The sequence below is a fragment of the Lissotriton helveticus genome, chromosome 3_2, assembly GCF_964261635.1.
Source record: "Lissotriton helveticus chromosome 3_2, aLisHel1.1, whole genome shotgun sequence".
Lineage (NCBI taxonomy): Eukaryota > Metazoa > Chordata > Amphibia > Caudata > Salamandridae > Lissotriton > Lissotriton helveticus.
Window position 1 is genome coordinate 125,560,301 of NC_136062.1, and position 21,016 is coordinate 125,581,316.

The window sequence follows — 21,016 nt, forward strand, 5'->3', positions numbered from 1 at the left end:
GCAGATGAAGGGCTTTGAATGGGAGGCTGGGCTGTCTGATAGGATCGCGCTCTATGCTGACGACGTACTCTTCTTTCTCACAAACCTAAATAGGTCGGGACCGAGAGTCCTTGAAATTATGCGGGTGTTTGGAGAGGTTTCGGGGCTCCATCTTAATGTGCGGAAATCCACTCTATGGACCCTGGGAGGTAGTATGGAACTAGGTATTAAATACCTCGGGGTATTCCTGACGGACATACCAGGAGTCTCGTGGGAACGCAACGTAGTTCCGGTATGGGACCGATTCCGGTCTGACATGAAAACATGGTCCCGTATGCCCTTAAACCTTTATGGCCGTTCGGCCATCTTCAAGATGGTGGCCCTCCCTCGTCTGCTCTATCAGTTGCAGAACCACCCCTACCCAGTCTCGCCGCAGTGGTTTCGCCAGGTTAATTCGGCACTGGGACGCTTTCTTTGGGCAGGGGGCGCCGTGCGGGTGGCACTCCGCACCTGCTTCCTTTCTATATATTGCGGCGGCCTAGCGTCGTCGGATATCCTATCCTATTATCAAGCATCTCACTTGTTAGTATTAAATGAGTGCTGGTACGGGGATCGGGGTGACCCGGCATATGCCCTAGAGAGATTTTTGATGGAACCAGACACTATCCATACGCTATTGTACTCGGCGGGGAAGAGGAAGAGGCTCCCAGTGGTTACCCAGGTGGTCTTTTAGGTCTGGCGTAGAGCGCTTAGCCGCATAGGATGGTGGAACAGGCTAACAGAGGAGACCCCGTTGTGGCGGAATGGCCGACTGCCGGCTTTGGCGGCCCTGCAGGGGTTCAGCGGCTGGGATATGATAGGGATCTCGGCGCTGGGCCATGTCATGAAGGGAACGACCCTTAAATCATTTCAGGACCTGAGGGACGAATATGGCATGCCCCAAACTCAATTTTTCAAATACTTGCAGTTCAGACATGCCATTTCCCCTGCCGGAGTTCAGTCCACTGGAAGCTAAGCTATTCATGGGGGTTCTGGAGGAGAAGAAAATATCCCGCATTTAGCAGTCACTGGTCACTCACTGCTCCCCCTCTCTAGACAAACTGCGGACCACCTGGGAGAGAGATGTGGGAGAAATAGATGAAGAGGGTATGAGGGAGGCTCTCGCTGCCCCGAGGGAAGCGGCTATTGCCGTACGATTGCGCTTCATCCAATTTAAATACTTACACAGAGCTTATTTTACGAGAGAGAGATTGTGGCGGGCCGGTTTGATTGCTTCCCCCGATTGCCTGAGATGTGGCCGGGAGGTGGGCACGTTCCTGCATACGGTATGATCTTGTGGGACATTGGAGAGCTACTGGACGCGTGTGTGGGATTGCCTGGATGAGGTGTTGGGTTGGAGGCTCCCCCGTACATCGCAGCTGGGCCTTCTTCATGTCATGGAACAGGTGGGTGGTAACATCTACAAACGACACTTACTACTTCGAGGCCTTATGGTAGCCAAGAGAGATGTGGCCCGTGCTTGGAAAGACCCTGGGGCCCCCTCGATAGAGGTGTGGAAACAAGGATTGGATTATTGTATGGGATTGGAACGTCCAGTATATGAGGCCCGAGGCTGCCCCAGAAAGCACCACAAAATATGGAAGAGATGGGCGGAGTACAGGGGATTGTGGCTGGAGCCGCCGCTACAGCGGGATGTCGCTGATGAGCAAATGTTTTGAGAACCGGGGTGGGGAAGGAGTGCATCACCAATTCAAAATGACTATTTTGCTTACAGACCTGAGTGGACATCGTGAACGGGGCTAGGGTGGGATCCGGGAGGGGGTAGTTCTTACAGGGTAGGGGGGGTGGGTATTTTTCTGATAATAATGTTTAATTTGACTGCTGTATTGATTGCTATTCCTTGCATTTTGATTTTCTACTCACAGTCCCTCCGGTGTTCGGAGTACTGTGGATGTCATGCAATCTTACTTAAAACAACAATAAAATCTTGTTCTGAAAAAAAAATCCACTTTTTGACGCTCGCTTGTTTTTTAAATTTCCATTTTTATTGTGGGCACGGAACTATCTCTGAACACTATCGCGTAGGACCAGAGGTTGCCTCAGGCTTGAGGCAGGCATACAGCACACTTAACAAACCCGATGACGATGCCATAACGCGAGTGTGGGGCGGAAGAAAAGATATACCGCTTTATACAAACTGATCACCGCGTTTATGAGGGTTTTTTAAGTAACCAAGGTAACGCGATTACAAGTGTCCATTCTACTATTGATTTTTGCAACTAACCAGGGGAACTGAATGGACAGTTATTCCTCCTCCCTACTTGCTGATTACTATTATTACTACTTGTAACTAGCCCTCTAACAGCAAGTTTGTTTAATTATAAGATAGAGAAAAAATTTCCGTACAACCCCCCCCAGATTTGTTCCCCAACAAAACATTTTATTTTTTCCATTTGCACCATCTCACTGGTTGCTCTGTTAGATGACTTAGAAAATTCAGATAGCTGCACCAAATGTATTGGCCCTTCTCCTCAGGCAGCATAACTTCCCTTTATCTGACTTGCGCTCCACTTTACATCAGGTGTTCTTTATGAAGCCAATATCATCGTCACTGGTCATCCTACAGCATATCCACTGGTGCCATTTATGCCTGATTGGAATGGTTAGTTCACTGAAGTACAGACATCTTTGCCCTCCACTGACATCTGCAACATCATCTGTGAACAATTCGCTATTCTTCTGATACTATATAGAAGCAAATTTTTCTCATGTTCAAAGACGGTTTGTCACACCTGCTTACCATCCGTATTTACAGGACTCAGCCTCTGAAATTCCACTGGATTGTCCCTCAGTATTGGGTTGTACAGTTGTAGATAAGCCTTGGCTCATCCCCATTGTAACAAACAAACACAAGATGACATGATTATTTGAAAGATAAGGTTGTCGCTGCACCTCAGCAACTGACTTAAATCACAAGTATTAAAATCCACGCGGCTCCTTCTATAAAACCATTCCAGAATAGAATCCACTCTTAAAGGTACAGAAACTACCATAATACCTCTTAATAGCATCTGAATCTATAAAAGATCCAGTGCTGGAGAAGAATTAGTAACTTACTTATAATGGTGTTCCTCCAGCATTATTATAGAGTATCACGTGTCTCCAGTGAGTTACTTTTTTGATTTGTTCTTGGTATTTGCATACTTATATAAAACAGGATCAGAATCTGAACGGCCTGGATAGACAGGTAAAGGAGAGCTCCTGAACTGACTGTAGAAAACAGCTACACTTTTTGGTGGATTTTTCCCTTAAGGTTCAACGTTCAATGTTCACTACTAGAATGTTCTCAGCTTGGATTTGGGGAATATTCAAATAACTTGGGAAACTGTAACATATATCGATTCTGGAGGGTCAGATTTCGAGCGATGTAATTTATTCATGCACCTCCTGTATTTCAAGTAGCATACTCTATAATATGTCAGTTTTTTTTTATTTTAGATAAAACAGCGTGGCTGTGCAGCAATATTTCATCATCTACTATATTGCACGATTATTCTTTGATGTTTGACAACCTATAGAGAGACTCTTTCTCTCTCCTCGCTTTCTTGCATAATAATTTCAAGAATGAAATTGTTAATTTTTTTAAATTGTTAAATGTTGGATCAGTTGTTGGAGTTAAATGATTGTCTTTATTGCTGATGTACATTGTTCTACTCACAAAATGATACAAAAAGGTTGACATGGTCAGTAACACAAAACCTGTGACCTTTCATTTGACACCTGCTTTCAAAATGTGCCGATACTTTTCGAGCTGGCCAAACGCTGAGAATATGGACGTTGTTTGGCACACTCTGAATGTTTCAATACACTTTTTAAATAAAAGGTTTGTAATGACATCCTTGCATGTGGAGGTCTGGGAGTGCCATGAGAAAAGGCTTAAAATGCCTGAATGATTCCGAACAAACATGGGCCCCCAGGTTATGGCTCGGAATTAGAGTGGCAGGGCATTTCTGATCAGCATTTTATTGGAATGGGGTGTGAAACCTGAGCTCTTAAACACTTGGATCGTTTCCATGTGCCGTTTCTTAGAATTTTTCATTTCTTTCCCAGGGATCGAGCTAATCTCCAACTCTCTAATCGCCGCCTAGAAAGAAAGGTAAAGGAGTTAATGATGCAAGTGGACGATGAACATCTGAGCCTTACAGACCAGAAAGATCAGGTATAGGAAGAAGTTTCTTTGCTGTCAGCACCAGCATCTTTGTTTTTGTTGTCGTCTTGCGTATGTCCATTTCATTGAAATTGTCATGTCTATTTATATTTTTTCTTGATGTTGAACTGGTGATATATTAAGAGAGATCTGAAGGTAGATGGTTTGTATGTTTTCTGCTGGATAAGTGAATGGAATTCTCTGAATGAAAAACCTTCAGTGTTTTTTCCCATATCTGCTGTGATTGATCACCTGTTCAACTGGTGTGCCTTCTCGTGTCCATTTACCAAAGGGCGGTGTTCAGCAGGGGATGGTACACTACACCTGAGAACAAACATGGTCTTTCATAATATTTCTCTAAACAGTTTTACTAGTCGCATTCCCAATACACGTAATTTATTGACCAGTGCTACAAGGCATATATGTTCTAGGTTTTACTCAACAAAGTTTGGCAACCAGTAGACCATGGGGTTCAGTCTACTCTTACTTGCCTACAGGGTTCTGGTTATCCCTAGAGGTACGGTTTACTGACAAAGTACCAGGATACCATTGTGTGCTTTATTCCTGCAAATTTAAATGGAAAGTTTGGAGCTGGTTTTCATTGTCAAACATGAAAAAAGAGGTAGCATTTGAAGGGGAATCCTATCCATGTTCTTCTATAGTATCACTGCAGTCGCAATATTTTGACAGAAATTAGTAGCAATTACGTAGAACAGAAAAAAGAGACCACACATTTCAGCCATGTGAACAAACATCATTTTATTATCTTTATTTTTTTGCAGAGTTTTATATAGCGCGAACTAGACCCGAACCGAATCGGGTATCAGAGCGCTTTACATAGCACCAGTTACGTTACATGAGGACGGACACACATTCATTTTAGGCACGGGAGATTAAGTGATTTGCCCAGAATCACAGGAGGTTTTGGCGTCGTTACCGAGACTCGAACCCAGATTCCGAGGTCGAGCGCCCTAACCGTTAGGCCAACTCCTCTCCCATCATTGATCAGTCGAAAAGAAAATGTCTTCTTATTGCACTTCCACATCGTTTTGACACATGCGATATTATACTCCTGCACCTAATAAACTCTGATCTAAAAAATTTGTAAGAGTTGCAGATCAATAACACCATAAGGCACACTATGTACACACAATAGTAAATGTTCAAAGGGAACACAACATTTCTGAATTAATTATGTGGTGAGAAAGCAATTTACAGTGAGGGGGAATCTTTTTTGCCAGCAGCACTGCAGTTAACTGAATGGGTATCTGATCACAACTCAACAGCTATATTAACACATTTTGTCTGTGGAGGGGCACGGGAATGGTCTTTAGTACCCTAGATAAGCAAGCGACACAAATTTAGGAAAATGTACTTAACTTTGGTGTATTTATGGACGATAATAGTTACCCAGAGAGATTGAGAAATAAATGCCAACTGTTGTTGGAGCAAGTTGAAAAGGTGTTCAGTTTTAAGATGAATCAATGGAAATTTGAGGCACGTAGCTATCCATGTGAATAAACAGTAGAAAAAAAAGGAGGGGGTCCTTAAGACCTTTTCACAAATCCTATTAATGTACATAGAGCAGCACTGCTCACTCCACCAGCGACCGGCCAGGGCCCCAAGCCTTCTGGTTGGCACACATGTACCTGCTTCTTTACAGTCTCCTTTATGATTCACTCTCTCAGAAGGAGCAAATGCACTTTCTCATAGTACTGAAGGATAATTGGGCTGGTCAGACCGCCCCCATTTTAACAGTTTAACAGTCCATATATTCTTAATGTAATATCCTTGCACTCATGCGCTCCTTTTTGCCCACACATAAATATATAGTTTTCTTCCAACTGGGGTAACTAGGTACGGATATTAGTAGTCCCAAAACAATTTGGTAACCTACAAATTCACCCGAGAGACCTTGGTAACCTATGATACAAACAAACAATGGTCCAATCGAAAAAAGCAACAAGAGGCACAGGAGAGCTGAATATATCAAAAGAGGCACAGGAGAGCTGAATATATCAAAAGAGGCACAGGAGAACTGAATATATCAAAAGAGGCACAGGAGAACTGAATATATCAAAAGATCTCCTACCACGGTATGGAAAAGAAGAACAATCTCGTAGATTCAGTCCACAGTTACGAGGTTACGGCAGCAGACAAGATTTAAAAAACAGAAGATTAAGACACATACACATGGGGCTAGACGAGAATTTTATAATGTGGACATAGTTACTTTATACTTGACCAACGGCTAGAGTACGCACTGGGAGTATTACATCTGCGGGTTATTTAGTGGGAGGGCAGCACGACAGTGATGCCCCCTGTCTCCCCTGCTGTTCGCTATCGCCATGGCAACTCTTCCAGCTTAGGCTAGATCCAGGCATATGTATAAGGGATCACATGTTGGAAGGCATCTTTATGCAGATGACTTGCTCATCTTTGTGCGCAACATGGGGGAGGACCGGAGGGGAGCCTGCTCCATGCTGGAGGATTTTGGTCTATTATCTGGTTTAAAAGTAAACTGGCAGAAGTACAGGCTTTTTCCTGTGGTGCAGAGCGACAATCCCCCAGAAGGGCTGACCCAACTGCAATGGGAACCTCAATGTTTGGCTTACCTGGGGGTTAACGTCTATCATGATTGGGCTGACCTGCTGGATGGGAATGCAGGGTGAGCTCTTAGATCCCTGAGATCGACCATAGATTTCTGGAAGAAACTACCAATTTCAGTAGCAGGCAGATTAGCGCTCGTGGAAATGGTGTCTCTCCCCCACCTTCTATATTTTTTTAATACACTTCAATTATGGGTTCAGAAAGCGCTATTCAATGAGCTGGACTCGCTGATTACTGCGTTTATTTGGGGGACGGGACGTAGGCGGGTGGTGTTGGCGACAATGCAGCAGGCAACAACAGCGGGAGGGTTGGCGGTTCCTGGCTTCACAATATTCGGTCTTGCAGCCCAATTGCAATGGCTGATCCAGAGCAGACCCCTTCAAGCTATCACTATCTGACCTCCTTAAAGTATTTCTCCAGGTGAGGTCACCAATTAATGACTCACAAGAGTTTAGAGTGGTGGCTAAATGCTGGGGTAGAGGCTTACAGAAGGTATATACTAAAACTCCATACTCCCTGGACTTACCTCTGGTTCTATTGAGTGCACTTCCACATGGTGGCAGCTGGCAGGTCCTTGATCTCTGGATCAAGCAAGTCGACGAGGATGGGAGATCTTTTTTGAGATTCGGAATTGCTCCCATTTGAGGAATTCCGTGCAGAGTTTAACTTACCTCAGGGACACTTTCTCCTACACAGAGCACTCATGAGAGCAATGAGAAAACACTGGGACACCGGCACTACTGAACCTCCGGCATCGCAGAGTTGCCCATATATAACTTTCCTGGCGGACACCATCCAGAGGGTCTCCTGCTTATACAGAGCATTGCGGGCAGACCAACAACAGCCATTAGAGAATATGCGATCGAGGTGGGAGGGCGAATTAGGAATTCTCATTTCAGCTACGGATTGGGACACCATCCTAGACAGAATGCCCAAGGTCTCTAGGAATTCACACTTCAAGCTAATTCATCTATATTCTACATAGGTAATATCTAACCCCAAAACACATAAGCATACAATTCCAGGTAGCTAATGCAGCTTGACCTAGATGCAGAGAAGAGAGAGCACACATTCTACATATGTTCTGGTCATATCCCATGCTGAGGGGAGAATACTTTTAAGAGAAATCTGACGAGGCATAGGAAAGAGTGATGTAGCCCGAGCTTGGGGGACCCCTGTTCCAGAGCCAGATACAGCCACAAGGTCACCTGCAGGATCGCCACGGATTGATTCCAGATTGTGGTATACTGCCTGCCATGACCTGTACTGAGCACCCTTGGATACTTCCTGGGACTAAGCTTCTGATTGTAGAATATCTCATGTCTCCCCTCCCCCCCCCCAGCGTGCTAGAGCACTTTATTAAATAAGTAGTGTAATTTCATTTATGCAGTGTGGTACTGACTCATGGGGCAGGGAATGGAATACTTGCCGTTTCATATCATTAGAACTATTATTTTCTTCTTCTAATGAGACTGCACAGATACTAGCAGGCATTGGATAACTGTAACAACTACACAGTTTGATGCAGGAAAACCACTAGGTGCACTAAGCAGGAAGGCCTCCTGGCATCTCATGTGGCTCCCAAAGCCAGTTAATCGTTACCAAGTCACTGCGACAGACTGTAAGAAAGATTTGAGTTTGAGGTCGAATTCAAATGTAAAGCTGCGTCCCACAATTCCCTCATACCATACTGTGTTTTGCTCTGGGCCAGTAAGACTCCGGATTGATCAGAAAAGGAAACGATGTAGAAAGATTGTCATCTAAAAGAAACAGATAGGCTTATGTATCTACAGAAGCGGCACTAGGTGATGTACCTGCCTATGTTATTTGCAAACAGGGAGCGAATAATCTTGAGACACTGGTAAAAAGGTGTGCTGTTCCAGAGGACCTTGTGAAAAAAGCATCACTGAGTGAATTAGAAAGGTTTCTTTGCTTTCCTTCTGCTGAACAGATTTTTTACCTTAGAAGGAAGGGGGTAAAGACCTATGGTCCCGGTATTCCAGTTCTCCAATCACCTTTTAGGTAGAGCCTTAATCTAGGTGATATCAGGAGCATCTGGCAGCAGGAGCTAAGTGTTCAGCCTGCTTCGTGTTGAGGTATTTTATCTCGCTAGTAATGAAGGGCTTCAACCTTCAAGGCTATGCTGGGCAATTTAAATGTCACATATTTTAACACCAGTAACTGGTGAAGGGCATTACACACTGCGGCAAAGCTCTAGTATGACTCCAAGGGTAGTACAAAGCTGGCAGCCATGGTATCAGTGGGTGGAAGGAGAGGTGGGTTTTTCACGTCTAGGGAAGACTTGTGCCTGCTTCTAGAAGGGTATGGGGACTACCTTGGGGGAGATTACATTATTTAAGTGCAATTTAAGTCATAGAGAGACATTAGAATATGAGGTGCCAAGCCGCAGTACACTGTCAATGGCCAAATCATTTATTTGCAAAAGTTTGTTCTCACAAAAACCCTTCCCAAAATCCTAAAATAAGTATTGCTCTCAAATGTGTAGCACCCTAAACCAACGTAAAACAAACATGTCACTACCCGCAAGGGTCTGGCACACTGTTTGGATAGTTTTTTCAGCATTCGTTGAAGGTTTTTGGAGTTGGTGGGAGGGAAAACGCTCCTTTGCAATAAACTGTTTAATCTGGCAAGGGAATTGAAATGAACAGTCCTCTTTCTTCCTAGAATCTGTCCCCAAAGTGTTATTGCTCATCAGTTCTGTATAGCTGGAATAGCTAGCTCTCAGAATAGTGAAATGTATAGGTTTAGTTGGTTATGGTCCCGGGCCTGTGACTCGTATGTACAACCATGGCAGATCAGACATTCCCGTCTCATCTAGCAAAGATCATTTGGGAAGTGTGCAGATGCTGATTTCTTCAAAAGAAATGTGAACATTTGCAGACGCATAAACCTTAACTCTGTTATTTAAGCCATTTCACCAGGGATGGTTGGGAAAGTCAACAGTTAGCCATCATATTTACTGGGTAAAAGTATAAATTCAGCCTCATCGCCTCACATCAAATCCAGATGAGAATGGTTTGATACGGATGGGCAGATCGGATTGCCCTGGGGATGGAGTGGCAATTGTATACACAAATGATTGCCCTTCATGTTTTGAGCATCTGGTAGACAAACTGAAACCTAGTCCAACTGAAAGAGTGATGGAAGTGTTACCATATCAAGTGACAAACATCCAAGACACTTTTGTAGGGTCATTTCTATGTCTAATACTCAGCTATTCTTTCTAGGGGACTTTAATCTGCGGTACAGTGATTAAAGGATACAATAACAAGTAAAACAGGAAATACCTTGTGGGAGTTGGGATTTGTCCAAGGCCCTCTAGTTGTAACTCATCAGTAAAGGAAAATTCTTGATTGGCTGCTAACATTTCATACTAGAAGCTATACTTTCTAGACCAAATACCTACATTGGACAGTACATAAAGGCATTCGCTCTGAGCTCAGGTGTGGCATATAGGGAAAAAACTGCAGTCAAGTGGCAGAAAATATCATAACTTCTAAAATGACTCAAGATCGATTGCTGGACAACCTGGGTCTCACCCATATGAATAACCAGCTGGCAATAATACAAGCCATTGAAGAAATTAAATATATGATATAACAGTGAATTCAAAGGCATGAAAATCAAGCAAAGGTAATCCAGAGGTAGTGGTAGTAAAAGTGCTCCGAAAATATTTTGGAGTAAATGAGAAAGCATGTATTGAAATATAGGTTTTTGTTGAAGAAAATTTTGTTTTTGCCACTAAGAAGCAAAAAAACAGAGAATTGTACAAATTATTGTTTAAGGCCTTCAATAGAATTGTTAACCTCGTTGATGGCACGTGTATACATTAACGATTTAGATCAGTAGCACTAAAACTCCAGGGATACTTTAAGGATCACATATTTAAATTAAGATAGGTTGTCCTGCAAATAGGACAATATCAGAAAATGGATTTGAGGTAGTTAATATTATACAGACTGAATGATTTGGGGGCGGTGTCTGTGTTGCCTACAAGGTAGTTGGGTTGATTCCGTGCGAATATACATGCAAAGGCACACAGAGAAGCATCAGCAGCTCCAGCAGAACCGGTTTTCTATGGTGTACCACAAGAGCCCTGTTTGTAACCTCCACTTTTAATGTTTATCCACTTTAGGAAATTTTAGGTGCACCGATCAGAACACTTCAAAATCATATAGACCACGCTTAAGTGATCTTTAACTTGACTCCAGACCCAGAGAAAGAACGTTGACTAGTAGGAGCCACTTTTAAGAAAATAGCAATATTGGATGAAACCTAATCGGCTCAACTTTAATGAAGTTAAGATGTAATTCTAGGTTGTGGGTACTGATAGATGCCAAAGCGTTACAGTGAGTCATAAAGAAATTACTCTGAAACATATTTAAAATCCTGAGGTATACGTTGACTCCTGGATTTCTGTCTAACCAAGTAAACGCTATAGTTTACGCCTCTAACTACAATCTTAAGCAGTGTGGGAGAGTTCAGCCATTTCTACAGTAGGACAGGACCATGATGACTAAGGCCGTAATCAGAGCAGAATAGAGAATTGTAATTCCCTGCTAATTAATTATTGAGCAGCACAGGCAAACTGGATGGTCCTAAAATATTGTCTCCTTGTGCAGTCACAAACCTGCCACAACAGCACAACGTTCACCGACACGCAGAATGGTGCACTGGCCCCCAGTCCAGAACAGAGTTAAATTTAGGTTTCTGATGATGGTTCTTAATTTGCTCTTCAAACTGGACCCGCAATATCTCAAAAGGAGACTCGAGCTATATCACCCAAAGAGACACCTCGGATCCAGTGGTAAGGATTTGTTTTGTCCTAACAAGGATGGGAGCTGTGCTGCTCTGCTCTGCCGTGCAGGCTGTCGTTCTATAGGATAAGCTGCCGGAGAACTTGAGAAAGACCAGCAGCTGCTTCCCTTCAGGAGAGCACTTACTGCTGCTTTGATCTGTTGGATGTAGCACGTGCCCCCGCATATTTGATCTTCAGAGCTTGGATACCAGATCTGGTTTTAGTGTTCTATAAACCAAATGAAAGCCAAAAAACTATTGTGCAATATTCATTGCGCTTTCTTCCTTTGTCAAGCTGTTCATACTAAAGCTACTAACTCACAGTACCATTTTAAACTCAAGTGTGTGCTGAAAAAATAACGTGTCTGTTTTACTATTATTGAAGCAATGTTACTAATTTTAAAGTTTGCCTGTTATTTGTTTTGCTGGAAGGCCAACTCCCGAACAGGGACGGCCTTAGGCATGTGCAAACTGTGCACCTGCACAGGGCCACCAAACCCCAGGGCTGCCACGCCAATATATATCCTTAATATATTAATCCTCTGAGGATGGATACATATTTGCGTGGCGGCCCCTGGCAGGGATTTGGCGGCCTCCGGCTCTGTTCCACTTCCAAACACCCTGACACCTCCCCCCCCTTCACTGGCCTCCGCGCTCCGCCCCGCACGGACCCCCTCTTCCGGGCCCCCTACCTACCCTCCCTGCCCAGGGCCACCATGAGCCTAGAGCCACCCCTGTCCCGAAAAAGAAACACGAAATAAATTGTCTATGCATCCTTCTTAGCTGCTGTCTGAGAGCTAATATAGTGAAAAACCATGGTACAAAGGGAAAAGCAATGTGTTCACGATGGAATACATTGATGGTTCAAGGAAAACTTTAGTGAAAGCTTAAGGCTTCTTTCAAAAACGATGATTGTACAAATAAAGTTAGTATCTCATCAGTTCAGATTGATAATTGTGAACAAGGTATTCATTATGAATGACCCATATTTCTCTTCACTCTGAGTTACTGAGACCAGGGATATCTGTGACTCCAGGGGTGGGGAAATCCAGGCCATTACAAGCTTGACCCCTGAGGGTATCCTTGGAAATGAGGAATTGCCAGGGCAATTGGCAATTCTAAATCCAATTCTCTCCATTAATTCCTCACTCCTCACTCCTCTCCCTTCCCGGAATTTCACACACATATCCGCTGCAATCAGCTGAAATCTCCATCTGGAAATAAGTAGAAACATCGCAGATCTCATAATTCTGATGGGGTTGGTTACTATTGTTAACAGTCCATGCAGAATAAAGAGCTCGCTCATAACGAGGGCCCTATTGTCTTCCATTTTTTCAAATGCCAATACAATTGTTTGTTGCCTTGAGATATAGGTATATGTGAAGTTTGAGAGGTTGGCTCTGTGATTAAAGACTGCACTGATGTATGCACATAATTGTTTAGAGACACCTTACTTTTGATAGTTCTCTGTTACCCATATGCTTTTTTGGTTACTTGGAAACACATCCCTTAGTTGTTCTTACACACTTATTCTCCAGTTCGTAAAACAGGTATCCTCCTTTGTGGTATTACTTACATGTTTTTAATAGTACAGTATTTAGTACTTTCCATTATTGTCTTCTTCACCAAGATATTTAGTGCACTATATTGTAAATTGTGCTTAGCATAGATAATGTTCCTAACAATATTATGCTACAGCTATGATGCCTATAACACTCCTTACTAAAATGTGTATTTCCTTGTCAAAAGTTGACACTGTCTGTATGCAAGACGAGTCATTTTAAAGCATACATGCTGACATTGTGTTTTGTAAATACACAGTTGAGTTTACGTTTGAAAGCAATGAAACGGCAGGTCGAAGAGGCTGAGGAAGAAATTGATCGATTGGAAAGTGCAAAAAAGAAGCTACAGAGAGATTTGGAAGAACAAACAGACATCAGTGATCAACTTCAAGGACAGCTCACAGCAGTAAAGAAAGAGCTCAGGTGAGAGACAGTGGCAGAGAGAGAGGAGACACAGGAGAAAGAGTGTGGCACTTATTCTCAGCTTGAACCTGGAGTGTCATTCGAAGCTAGAACTGTATAAAGTGAAAAAGGCACATTTCAAAATCATGTTATTTTCCATATTACCCAATAACCGGACATTTTCAGTAAATGATAAATTAATAATATGACTATTACGTATTTCAACTAGTTAGGGCTTTCTATGTTTGTTCTTACATGCAAATGTTTGAATTTATATTAGAACATTGGAATGTGGAGCACTCCACTGCAGACAATGGAGTGCTCCGTGCTACTACTGGCCGGTAAAGACCTGCAGAGCAACATTCTAATGTTTAAACAAAGGCCTCTTGGAGCCCGAGGGGATTTCATTCCCCCCGGGCTTCGAGAGGCCTTTGTTTAATTTATTAGAACATTCTGCCCTCAAGTGGCAGAATGTTCTAATAGCCTTATACAGACCCTCCAGGATTTCGCGATTTGCAAAAAAATTGCGAAATGTGCAGTTTTGCAAAAAAGCTGCGATTTTTACAAAACTGTCTGCGAAATTTGGAAAAGTTAGAGGATGTTTAAATAGAACAGTGATGGGTTGGGGTGGTGCAGGCTTTGCAGTGAGGTTAGAGTGGTATGAACGGCTAAGAGGCAGCGCAGTGAGCAAGAGTTGCTGCAGGCAGACATTCAGGGAGGAACAAAAACTGCTGAGAGGAAGGTGGACTGTGTAAAACTTCCAAGGATAGGTACCAGGTCTGAATAGAAGGGGTCGGCGCGGCTGCAATGAGGAAAAGCCGCCGGGCAGAGGTGCCTGCCTGTGACCCTGTGTGCAGCCATCCCTGCCTGCGAGGACGCGGGCACCCGCTGGGCCTCGGGGCTAACGGGTTGTACGAGCGAGTGCGCCATTTCCTGGGGCAGGGAGAGTGAAAAATGAAGGAAGAACTTCAGAAAATATAGACATCTTGAGTTGCTGTAAGTCCAGCAAATCTGGCTCTTGATACTTGTGCTCTGGGAGCTACACGTTTCTGTCTCAGAGCACAAGTGTAAGACTGCTTAGAATTCATTTTTGAGGCCTATTGTGCGGTGTTACTGGCCAGTATTCCCTATAGGACAATAAGTCCCACAATGCATTGCGCTGGATGCGTTGTGACACCCTGCAAGATGTGTCATGAGGCCAGTCATTATGTCCACCTGCCCTGTTTCTAATATTACTGATGCTCTGTGTAACCCCGCTCGCCTCATCTACCTCGGATAAAGAACTAATGAAATCTAACATCAGGTTTACACCCCGTTTGTATTCAGATTTTCCACATTTCATTAATTTTGCTGCAAAAAACGGATTACAAAATCTCGAAAAAGTGATGCACCGGCAGGCAGGAGAGGCTTGTTACGCCACCCCTCCCCCGAGCCTTGTGTGGTCTCAGAAATCAGTATCTGATCTTTTTGGCACTTCGCGCGTTCATGTGAACCCGTGCCTGCGTACTCTGCTGGCACCTACTCTTTATTTCGTTTACCTTCAAGGTCTCAGTAAGACACACACGCAGACATTCAAACTCGAGTACACAAAGAAACATACATTCAGATATGGAGAGGAGAAATACACAGTCACACTTGTAAACAGACACACACACGATATATAGGGAGAGGAAGGCACACAGTCACATGTGTAAACTAACAAACGCACAAATATTCACATACTGAAAGAGAAAAAGAAACACAGTCACACATGTAAACCGAAACCTTCAGATACGAGAGGGAGAAACACACACAGTCACACACGTAAACAGACACACACATAAACATTAAGAGGGAGAGGAAGGCACACAGTCACATGTGTAAACTAACAAACGCACAAATATTCACATACAGAAAGAGAAAAACAAACAGTTACACATGTAAACAGAAACCTTCAGATATCGAGAGGGAGAAATACACACAGTCACATGTAAACAGACACACAGAAATATTATGATAGAGAGGTAGAGGAAGGCACACAGTCGCATGTGTAAACTAACAAACTCACAAATATTCACATACAGAAAGAGAAAAACACAGGCACACATGCAAACAGAAACAATCAGATACAGGGTTGAGGAATGCACACCGTCACACGTGTAAACACACATACACAAACACAGACAGAGAAAAATAAACAGTCACACGTGTAAATAACAAACATTCAAATACAGAGAGAAAAACTAATGCAGTCACGCATGTAAACGAAAAAACACACAAACATTCAGATACAGAGAGAGAAAAATGCACACAGGCACTCATGCAAACACATTCACAGAGAGAGAAACGCAGTCACACATGTAAACAAACGCACATGCATACATGGGCACTAGAACATGCCAGGGAGAAATACAGCTCCCTCCCACAAGGTTAGGACTGGAGCTGTGCTTCCGTAGAGCTGCAGACACTTTAAACAGGCCTATTTCAAAGTGGAATACTCTCCTAAAACACTTTCCATTGATTTCAGGCTGAAAATGAATGATTATTTGTAAAATAAAGTGCCACAAAAATGCCGCTAAATTTCCATATTTGTGCCGCTAAATTTCCATTTTTGTGCCGCTAAATTTGCTAATCCATGCCGCTATATCCTGGTGGGTCTGGCTCTTCCTAGCTGGGCTATACCACTATTAAAGTCCCGCTCCCTTGTTAAAGACCTTCGGCTACGGCCTTTTACGCTGGAGCGGGCATTTAATAGCCGGTATATCCTGCTACAGCGGGCTATAGGCTATATTAGAACATTGGAATGTGGAGCACCCCATTGCAGACAATGGAGTGCTCTGTGCTTCAACGGGCCGGTAAAGGCCCGGAAAGCAACATTCCAATGCGGATTATAAGGCTATAGTATAATATTCATGTGGGTTTTTGGAACATATTTTTCTAAAAACACAGTATATCAGAAAGGTGTTTTTTTTTTCATCCAAACCAGAATACAATGCTGTCATAAGATGGTGCTCCAGTTGCAATGGGAAGAAAAATGATGTGCTAAAAATGAACAGGACTGTACTAATTAAGACTCTGGTTGGACGGGTGCCTTGTTTCGACCCAGCCAACATAAATACTTGATTCCTCGCCTACATCTGTAATGTAGGATCCTGAGGGATTGCTGCCAAAGCCCCCAAGGCTCCAAATAAGCGCTGGCAGCGCCTGACCAGACCAAGCCAATCCTCATGCTGCTCTCTTGCTGTTTTCTAACACAAACAGCAAGGGGTCAGCTTCTGGATTGGCTCAGGAGTCGCTGTGTGGGACAGGGACTGGAGGGAGGTCACAACTTCCATGCTCACGGCCAGCCTGGAGTATGTTCAGTTTAGGGGCAGAATATTATAAAGGACTTTATGCTGAAGAGTATTGGTAGAATGGAGGCACTCTACCCCGAGGTGAGGACTAGGCTGGAAGAGCGTTGAATTACAATTACAGAAGGACATGGAAGAACACTCCCCATGTTACAAGTAAAAGATACTGTGAGTTATGAAGAACCTACCCGCATGCTGTTAGCACAGGATGAACCCGGTGCTTTTACCGCAAAGGGGGGCACCTATCTACAGTGCAGCAGGTGCAGCAGTACTGGGCACATTTGTGTTAGGAGCCTATAATGCACCCACATTATGGCTCTATTTTACTATTCAAGCAGTAGACTGGGTCAGACCCTTCCCTTGGTCGCGTCGGGCCCACAACACTTTTGAGGCTTCGATGAGCTTGTCTAGTTCAGCAGTTCCAGCAGTAGAAGTCTGGGAGCTTCTTTTAGGCTTCTTGTGCACAGACACTAACTCAAAATATTTCCAAGAGAATGCATGTTTCTCTCACAGCAAAGCTCTGAAACACAAAGTGAAATAATGTCCTGTATCTTCAAGCTCTACTGTCAGCAAAACAAGTATTACCTCAAAGCTATTTCGTGTTCATTTATGCGCACACAACGCCAAAAAGAAGCGCACAGAAGCCTTCTGTGTTTGTTGCAACACAGAAAAATGCATCACGGTATGTCTCGAGCATGTGTTATGTACGATAGATTTCTTTACCTGCCAGACTTCCTGCCGCTCATCTGTTTAATAACCTGCTCTCAAGGAAAAGTGCTTTCAGACTGTAGCACATGGATCTACGTGGAAGTGAAATTAGAACCAGGCCACAAACTAGGCCAGTAGCGCTGGCCTGCCTGTGAGCCTTGGGGTGGGACATTTCCTGTCCTCCCCAGCCAGTGGAGCCTTTTATTCTGCCCCTTGTTACCCCATTCTTGCCCACGCGTGTTAGAGGTGCATGCAAACCTCGCAGCGGCACATGGATTAAAGACTTTAAATACCACCTTTCTACTTGTCTGATCAAGGGGTGGGTTGGAGGGGCGGGCCTGCTGGGTACTCAGTACACGAGTCCTATGAAAAGAAGTGGGGGACGGACAATATGCAAATGACCTAATGACGTCACGTACTGAACGGGTCCCGGTGTCTGAAAATTACACCAGGACACCTTCAGCATATTTCTGTGGGGCCCTGCTTCTTGGCAGGCAGGCCAGCGCCCACCCTGTGAAAAGAATGGGGGGGACGCCTTGTACCTGCGTGTACCCCTGACTCGAGCCAGGAGCGCAACACCCATTGGCCTCAAAGGGCTTCAGCCCCCTCCCGTCGTGTGTGGCAGCCCAGGATGAGACACTTCCCGGGCCCGCTCACAGCCGCACCCGAGCACTTCACAGGTCTTTAAAAGACCTTGTGCATGTTAATGGGGCTTTGTTGTTGTTTCACCCATTCTAAGAGCCCCTGCAGCTCGACTCTGCCCATTGCCTAAAGATTCAGCCCCCCCAACCCCCCCGAAATGTGTCCCCCCCCCCCCCCCCCGAAAATCGACTCTAGTTGCGCCTCTGACTCGAGCCCAGTGGGTACTGTAGTGTCCGGCTGGACACGTTCTAGTGTTTTATCCTGTGCCTGACGCGCGGCCCCCTACCCAGGGCCGGTTCTAGGATTGCGAGGCCCTGGACTGATAGGGAATGTGCGAGGCCCCTCTAATGTAGATACGTGGCCCCTTGCAAGGAGACCATTCACAGACACTGTGGGAGGCCTATTGTCCAGCATTTTGCCTCCCCCCGCATTTTTAACTTTGAGCCCACAAGTATTTCTCACACCTTCAGTCCGATAGGTGTGAGAATTGCTTGTGGGCTAAAAGTTAAAACTATGGGGGTGCCAAAATGACGGACAATGGGCCTCCCACAGTGTCTGTGAATGGGTCTCCTTTCAATTGAAGGGAGCGTCTCCCACCCTTATGTATTCAGATACCATCCCTGAGAAGCCCGGGGAGGGGGCCCTCCATTTCAAAGATCGCCAGGGAACCGACAGGACACATCACCAGTGCGTGGCCCCATGCTGGTGGGCTGAGTACGAGGCCCTGGGCAGCTGCCCACACTGCCAATGCCTAGCGCCGGCCCTGTCCCTACCTATGGCGCCCACACCACAACCACTTACTGCAGTGATTCAAGGCGGAGGCCCCGACCGGGGCAACATAAAAAAGAGCTGCAGTTAGCACTGTGGGCCCTAAACGCTCGACTCGAGGCGTCAACTCTGCACGGGAAGTGACCCCCAGGCCCGTGTGCTGCGAAAACACGTGAGAGACGACTGAGCGGCATCTCGGGCAGTTTCAATAATGCCGGTTGATGGTGAAAGCCTCCGTGTTGCAAATCGCCGTGCAGCCCGCATCTGAAAGCAGACTGCCAATCACCTCTGTGGCCGGCGAGGGACGCAACAGCCGGCAGCAAGCGCAAGGGCCCCCTTTTGAAGTGGCAGCACCGAGGGGTCGAAGGACTGGCTCCTGACCTGACCAAGTAAGTGATTCAGGGCCATCGGTTGTGCCAAAGAAAAGCCGCCCATCTGCCAAGCATGATGCCGCAGTGCTGCTACTTACCTCATTAGAATGCCCGCTAGAGCAGACTCCCTTCTGCATGTGAAAGCTGCACTGCTCACCGTTTCGAGACACACTACGGGACTTTGTAAAGTACAGTAGGCAGTGCCATCTAGTGGGCATTAATGTTACTACACCTAAAGAACGAAAAGAAAAGTGACGTTTTAAAATAAAGGCATCACCGACGTGGCCAACAAAAGGGAATATCCGGCAGCCCAATAATGAATGACTAGCATGAAGTAGCACCTAAAAGGCTAAAGATTTTCAAAGGGTTCTCTGCTCAACGTGGCTAAATATCCTGCAGTGCCTAGCAACCTTCACCTAAGCAGCAGAAGTCGACAGCGAAGCCCCACATCACTATAATACCCTACAAGCCGCACCTGAATCAGCTTAGAAGTGTGAGCCAGGTGGAAAACTCCCACTTCATGCCTCCACTCAGAATTGCGGACACTGCAAGAGTGTCACAAAACAAAGAATAAGAACGGAAGAGACTGACCCAAGAGAAGATGCCACACAAGGAAGGAACGTCTCTAATGAGAGAAGTGAGCGATACACAATCCCAGTGGCTGTCTGGCAACACCACAAGCAAAGAGATACTGATTCAAGCCCCCAGCAGTAAATGGCAACCAAAGCAGCAAGCCTACACAATGGAGAAGGGCTGTGAGAGACACAGCCAGGACTGATGCTGAGTGCAACACCCACTGCCTAAAGAGGGCACCCACGAAGAGGAAGGAACACACAAGGTCAGAGGTGCTTAGAAGGCCGCACCAGCAAACCTGATGCCATGGGCAGGCGCCCAGGAGTTAGAGGCATCTCCGCAGAGAAGAAGCAAAGCTGAAAGCAGCCAGGAGAACTTCCACATCTCCACTGCACCACGAAGCCCCGCAGTGGGCCAAAGGACAGCACAGAGGGTCCTCCCTTACACTGCCTCAAGACGGAGTCGCCAGTGGCCCAAGACAGCCAAGGGGAGAGTCGCACACACTATGTGGTAAGCTGCCACCGCAACATGTGCTCCGACGACAGTCGACAAGTGGCCGGACGCCACCTCGCATAGCAAGAAGGAGCACTTCACATGAAGTGACCAACCTGTCAAGCATGCCTGCATGGAGGCATGAGTAAGCGCTACGATGGCACTGGCTCGAAGCGAAAGCACGACGCCCTCGAAAGAAGAGGTAACCTGCCATCCTGGCCGAGGACCACTGTGGAAATCCCTGAGGAAGGGATGCGCCCGCGAAAGGTCCTCAAGACACTTTCTGTGACAATCACTACAGACGCATCCCTCAACGGATGGGGCGCGCACTTGAAACAACAAAGTACGAGGCCAGTAGAACAACCAAGACTCCACAAAACACATCAATTACTTGGAAATTAAAACAGTTTCCTAGCATTGAAGGCATTCCAGAAACACATCCACACAAAGACTGTCTTGATTCAAACGGACAACACCACCACAATGTTTTACCTCAACAAACAGAGAGGTAAAAAGTCATTCCCACTAAGCAAGCTAGCACAACAGATCTGGCAG

General features: G+C 45.2%; 1 protein-coding gene across 3 annotated transcripts in view; it reads left to right on the forward strand.

The window, feature by feature from the left end:
* CGNL1 (cingulin like 1) overlaps positions 1-21,016 on the forward strand; it is a 601,175-nt gene that overhangs the window by 571,938 nt on the left and 8,221 nt on the right. For all 3 annotated transcript variants that reach the window (XM_078684907.1, XM_078684910.1, XM_078684908.1), the window contains exons 17-18: positions 4,090-4,198; positions 13,436-13,599. In XM_078684907.1, coding sequence (XP_078541033.1) covers positions 4,090-4,198; positions 13,436-13,599 — 273 coding nt within the window. The remainder of the gene's footprint in view (positions 1-4,089; positions 4,199-13,435; positions 13,600-21,016) is intronic.